At 38.7% G+C, this 6,568-nt stretch overlaps 1 protein-coding gene across 1 annotated transcript; it reads left to right on the forward strand.

Annotated features, from left to right (window-relative positions):
• The first annotated feature begins 825 nt into the window (after window positions 1-825).
• Window positions 826-5,404, forward strand: taar11 (trace amine-associated receptor 11). The gene is made up of 2 exons (XM_077219970.1): window positions 826-1,472; window positions 5,380-5,404. Exons 1-2 carry the CDS (start codon window positions 826-828, stop codon window positions 5,402-5,404), a joined length of 672 nt encoding a protein of 223 aa, XP_077076085.1.
• The last annotated feature ends 1,164 nt before the right edge of the window (window positions 5,405-6,568 follow it).

The following is a 6,568-nucleotide window of genomic DNA, read 5'->3' on the forward strand; positions in this document are numbered from 1 at the left end:
ATTCCATTTTTTTTTTCTTTTAATAGGCATCAATAGAAAAACATGCTTTTTCCTCCAGATGGTGCAGTTACATTATCTACCAGCAGGGGGAAACTGGACAACCAGCAAACTGACCACTAGAAACACCAACGGTTTACTCTTGAAGCATCTTGATACCCGAAAGCCAATTAGGAATTCCTTATTATCCCATGACAAGACAAAGCCCTTTTTTATTGGTTCAGAGAAACACACTGTCTGCATGTGTGAAAGTATTCAAAAGGCAAGAAAATACAGACTTTCCATTATCATGCTCAGGGTGCAGGAAGTCTTTCTGTGGTAAGATTACAAAAAAGAAAAAACACACACACAGACAAGACACACACATCAAACAGCAAACTATTTTTATATTTTAAGTATGTAATCTAACTTTTTTTGTAATATACCTTTTATATATATATATATATATATATATATATAATTTTTTTAATGAATTACGAATTTTACAAATGTAATGTATTGCCTCACTGGGTCTTTATACAATATTTTATATTTAACCTTTTCCATTTACACCAAAAATTATGCCTAATCAAGTTGTTTTTTCATAGGTATTCAATTGCCTGTACAATGTCTCTGAGTCAACTGTGGACAGCAGAGTCTTTCGGCCTCTGTTTCGAACGACTGAATGACTCATGTGTAAAGACTGTCTATTCTCCTGTCATTCGTGCTCCCCTCTACTTCCTCTTTGCTATAACCATCATTGTGATTGTGTTCGGCAACATGTGGGTCATCTGCACCATCTCCTTTTTCCAGCAGCTCCACACACCCACCAACTACCTGATCGTCTCAATGGCCATAGCCGACCTGCTCCTGGGCAGTTTTGTCATGCCCCCCAGTATGGTGCGCTCTTTGGAGACGTGCTGGTATTTTGGAGACTTCTTCTGCAAGTTTCAATCCGGCACTGATTTTACGCTGTGTAACGCATCTGTTTTGCACCTCACGTTCATTTCAATTGACCGTTATTATGCAGTTTGCCAACCACTGCAATATCACAGCAGAATTACCACACGTGTGAGCATAGCCATGATTCTGTTCAGCTGGTGCTTCTCTGCCTTTATTGGCTTTGGCATCATATTCTCAGAGCTGACAATCGAGGTAAAAAGAACCAAGGAGCTGCATGTTGCTTGCAAGGGAGGGTGTTTAGCATTGCATGGAAGAGAAATCGGAGTGACATATTCGATTGTGTTTTACTTCCTCCCCATGTTTATAATTGTCAGCATTTACAGCAGGATTTTTGTTATAGCACAGAAACATGTTCGTGTTATAAATAACTGCACTTTAAGCTCATCAATTAGTAAAAAGGATCTGAAAGCCACTAAGACGCTTGCTATTGTCATTGGAGTTTTTATGTCTTGCTGGACACCTTATTTCATGTGTAACATCATAGATCCTGTTGTTAACCACACAATACCAGCACTTTTATATGAGGTTCTAATGTGGGTGGCTTATTTGAATGCAGTATTTAACCCATTGATTTATGCTTTCTTTTACGGCTGGTTCAGAGAAAAATCCAAACTTTTATTCAAAAAACTATATAAACTGTGCTAAACTGCATATTAAGAATTCTAGAAGCACATGTTATTTCATTTTTTCCGTGACGTTTTCCAAACGTTTCTGATTCTTTTATTAACATATCATTTTCATTGTATTTAAAGTTTCTATTTATTATAAAAAGTTTTATAACCACATTATAATCATTATAATTAAAATAATCATTAATAAATCATTATTATGAACTGTGATACTTTAATTTAATATACAGAACATGCATGCACTTATTCAGTCACTGTTAAGCATGTCTCTATTGTGTTTTGATCATTGCTTTTTGCTTTAATTATGCACATTTCCTACTGCCTTTCTTTCTTAATCATTTGTTCTTGAATAATCTAAGGAATTGAATGCTTCTTGAGCATCAAACCAGTGTTTGTGTTTAAATCATGCAATACAATAAGACATTTGGTGTGTTTTCATTCCCTGAAGATAAACTGAGGCCTTTTGACACATATAACCTCCTAAATCTGTCCTATTGTTTCTTATGTTGGCTATACCTATACCTCTTAAATCCTTAATATCATAAAATAATTTGTGATATCTAAGTATTGCTATTAATAACAAAATTGTAATATGATAGAATAATTAATTTATGTAATAAATGTACTTGCAACATGTATACATTTTTCAACCAAGTTTACAATAACTCTCTCACTTTATTGTACATACGGCGTTTAAGGCAGCCTGTACTATTTAATAGTATTGCCTTAATAAAATCACAACTTGAAAGGGAGATAATGAAGAACAATGATTTTTGATAATGACCAGCAGGGGCTAAAGCTAAGGCTGTAGTCAAGTCCACCTATGTCGAGTCCAAGACCTGAAATATCGAGACAGAGTCCAAGTCAAGACCGAGTCCAACTGAGACAGTCAAGACAGAGACATAAAAAAATCCTCTTCAAGACCACGTACTAAACTATCTATTCTTTGATCATTTTGCATTATTATTTTTAATGATCAAAAAGCATGTGTGCATATTAAAGTGTGCATATTAGCTGCCTAGGTGTTTTTAAATTCACTACAGGTTTAGAATAGAATATTTGAATTAGTGCTGTCAATTGATTACAAAAAACATCTCTGGTTACGTATGTAACCCTAGTTCCCTGAAGGGAACGAGACGCTGCGTGAAAACGCTGTGGGAACGCCCCTGCTTGAGTGCATCATGAAGCACGTATGAAATCAATCCAATGGCGAGATGGAACGTCATAGGCGGGTGACGTCATCGACCAGGGAACTATAAAGCACTGCCAAAACACAAGTGGGTCAGCTTCTGATAGACTGAGGCAAGTGATCTCGGGCACGCCGGGAGTATGGCATAGACACGCAGCGTCTCGTTCCCTTAAGGGAACTATGGTTACATACGTAACCAGAGACGTTCCCTATCAGGGAACTCGAGCTGCGTGAAAACACTGTGGGAATGCCAATACCCATGTCACCATACGAGCAAGTGTCCGCCGTGTGAAGTCAGGGCGCACATTCAGACGAAAGCACCTGCGCCCGGAACTGGAGCTGAAGTAAAGATGGTAAAATCTGACGAATGTATGAGGTAAGGACCAGCCTGGCGCATCACAAACGTCCTGAAGAGAGACTCCTGACAAAAGAGGTTTAGAGGCAGCCACACTCCTAGTAGAGTGAGCTCGTACAGCCAAGAGTGAAGGCTGACAAGCCGACTTGTAAGGAAGTGAGATGGCCTCGACCACCCACTTGCTCATTCTCTGCATAGACGCACGACACCCCTTTTTGGGTGGTCCAAAGCAAACAAACAACTGTTCAGATTTCCTCCACAGGGCAGCTCTGTGGACGTAAGCATCTAAAGCCCTTACTGGGCAGAGCAGATTAAGCTTCTCCTGGTCCGACGTCAGAAAAGGAGGAGGACAGAAGACTTGCAGTACTATAGGCCTAACCATATTAGTTGGGACCTTAGGAACGTAGCCCGGGCTAGGATGGAGAAAAGCTTTTACCATGCCAGGCGAGAATTCCAAGCACGAGGGAGCAACCGAGAGAGCTTGAATATCCCCAATTATTTTTAAAGAAGAAATAGCAAGCAGAAAGATAGTTTTGAGAGTAATACATTTCTCGGAAACGTCTTCAATGGGCTCGAAAGGAGCAAGGGAGAGGCCTTCTAGAACGATGGCCAGGTCCCAAGTCGGCACCCTTGTGCGAACTGCTGGCCTCAGCCTCAAAGTGCCACGAAGGAAACGAGATATAAGTGGGTGTCTCCCCAGAGAGACTCCACTCAAAGGGACATGGTAAGCAGATAAGGCTGCCACGTACACCTTTAGTGTGGAGGGGGATAACCCTGTGGAGAAACGCTCCTGCAGGAATTCCAGCACTGCACCCACCGGGCAGTTAACTGGGTCCAACCGGTGCTCTCCACACCATGATGAGAAAAGTTTCCACCTCAAAGCATATCATTTCCTAGTGGCCGGAGCTCTGGATTGGAGGATAGTTGTTGAAGATTTTATTATTTAGAAAACAAGTAATTTTGCTATATATTTGGACACAATTATTTCTTCTGTCTGTGACTTTGGATTTCCTCTGTGTATGTGAAAGACCTTGAATGGAATGTTGTTTGCTGCAGAAAATTCTATTCTGAGAAGTCACATGGTAAAAGACCTTTACCCAAAACTATCTATAGGGTGTGTTACCTTCTTTGGAAGAAGATGTATGTATATAACTCTGAACCAAAATATACTCGGGAGCGCGCTGGAAGGCCAGAGGGCCAGTCGGCCGGAGGGCCAGAGCGTTAGAGCGCCGTTCTATGGAACGGGACGGCGTTCGAAAATAAAGTCTAATTATTTCTGGCATCAAAGATCTCTGCGAAGTTATTTTTTGGAAAGATTGAAAACCACAACATTTGGCGCCCAACGTGGGGCTTGGGTTTTGAAGCAGAAGGAACCACGAAAGGCGACACTGGTGACCGACACAGACAACAGTGGCCACTGTACTTTGAGGTGAGCAATTTTTGCTTTTGAAAAAGTATGTGTTGTCACCAGTGAGCCAGAGTGGTAAGACCCTTTAAAATGCTTCTCCAAGTTTAAAGAACTAAAAATTGAAAAGAGGATCTTTGATTCTAGAAATAATTGTCTATTGTTGTTGATGATGTCAAGTACTGTGTTATAGCGTGGCGGAGCTCCCATTAGTGTTTGCCAGTATTTATATAATCTGATGTAGATTGTATGAATATTGGTACTGCTGATGTGCCGCTAAAGGTTTTGTCATACGTATGTTAGGATTTGAGATGTTTGCTTGTTAAGTTTAACAAGTGTACTGGTTAAGGTTAATCAGTTTTTTTAATATATTTACTGTTAAGGATAATGGTAAATGTTAATGATTAAGGTTAATCATTTTCTGCTCATTAAGGATAATGTGTATACTGGTAAGGTTATCAGTTTTATCTGTGTTTCTTATTAAGGTTAATAAGATAGCATGCGCACAGATAAGTTTAGCTTCTGGTTACCGCATTGTTATAGGTATAACGATGGCCTGCTCAGGGAAGCTAAAGTGAATCGCAGAGGACTGTGATAATTTTCTGCTTATTAAGGATAACGATACTCATAAGGTTATGAGGTATTTTATCTGTGTTTCTTATTAAGGATAATAAGATAGCATGCGCACAGATAAGTTTAGCTTATGGTTACCGCATTGTTATAGGAATGACAATGGACTGCTCGGGTAAGCTAAATTGAATCGCAGACGTCTGTGATAGTTTAAAGTTATTCAGTGAAGTATTGTTTGTAAAAACAGTGAGAAACACTGCTATAGAATATAGCTCTGTGTGTTTGTGTGTAGGATCCTGTGCTGTGTGTCTGCTTGACTGTGACTGTGGTTAAAAATAGGGGACAAGGAATGTGTGAATGAGCTTGAGGGACAAGTACTGTATAAATGATGGGTAGTAAAAATAAAGGAAATAGTAAAAGAAAACAATTGTTTCAAGATATTAATCTTACAGATTATTGTAGCATGAAATAAGTAAAAGTATAAAATATATATTTAATTAATAAATGGACTGATATAATGATATATATGAATAGATAATGATAAATAAGAATGCACATGCTTAATATATTATATATTATATCTGAAGACGTCTAAAATTTGTATCTCATTATCCCTGAAGACAAAGTGAGAAAAATGATTCCAATGTAGATAATTAAGTTTGTGCTAAGAAAAAATAACTTGTGCAGTGTGCTAAAAGTGAACAAAATTGAGTGACAAAGTTTCAACAGTCATAAATAATTTACAGCAATCTTAGAATTGTAGAAATGTGAATTGTTGGAAATGGCTGAGCAAAGTTGTATTCACCATGGAGTTATTTTGAGCACAGCATGCAAATATAGGAGAAAGATTGAAGTCTGATTTTATGATAGGGAAAATTATTGAATTATATTATACTTAGATAATCAAAAAAAAAGTTAGATTATTGCTGATATTGCAAAGAAGAGATAGCTTGCTTTTTCCTGCAACGAAGAACTTGCTTTACTAAAAACAGAATGGGAGAACTGCTGTTGTCAACCAGTGATTATTATATAGTAAAAAAGAACTAGGAAAAAGATGGTTAAAAGTGGAATTTAGATAAAGAGCTAATAGCTCAGGAACAAATATTTATAAAGACTAATTTGATCTATGCAGCTCTCTGAGTGTTCAAGTTTCAGATGGCTTCAGGCCCCATCCACACTACTGCGCTTTCATTTAAAAACGGAGACCTTTTGCTACGTTTGCACCTCCCGTCCACACTAAAACGGGAAAAACGAAGACCCAAAACGGAGAAGTTTAGAAACGCTGCAGCTCCGTTTTTCGTTTTGAATCTCCGGAGGGCGTTTTAGTGTAGACGGGACAAAACGGAGGAGTTTAGAAACGATGACGTAGAAGGTCACGCTCGGCTCTATGATTGGGTGTCATCACCCATGACGTATCCTTCCCTGATTCGTCAGCCACCCATCACATGTCCCGTCACCGGAAGAAAACAAACAAAAACATC

This window comes from Siphateles boraxobius, unplaced genomic scaffold, assembly GCF_051911475.1.
Source record: "Siphateles boraxobius isolate OS27281-9 unplaced genomic scaffold, OSU_SipBor_1 8, whole genome shotgun sequence".
NCBI classification, from domain to species: Eukaryota; Metazoa; Chordata; class Actinopteri; order Cypriniformes; family Leuciscidae; genus Siphateles; species Siphateles boraxobius.

Bases quoted from the DNA above. Each gene is read 5' to 3' on its own strand.
- taar11 (XM_077219970.1), top strand. From the start codon at position 826: ATGGCCATAGCCGACCTGCTCCTGGGCAGTTTTGTCATGCCCCCCAGT. The intron at 1,473-5,379 runs GTGGGTGGCTTA...GTTTGTGTGTAG, and splicing joins CTTTTATATGAGGTTCTAAT to GATCCTGTGCTGTGTGTCTG.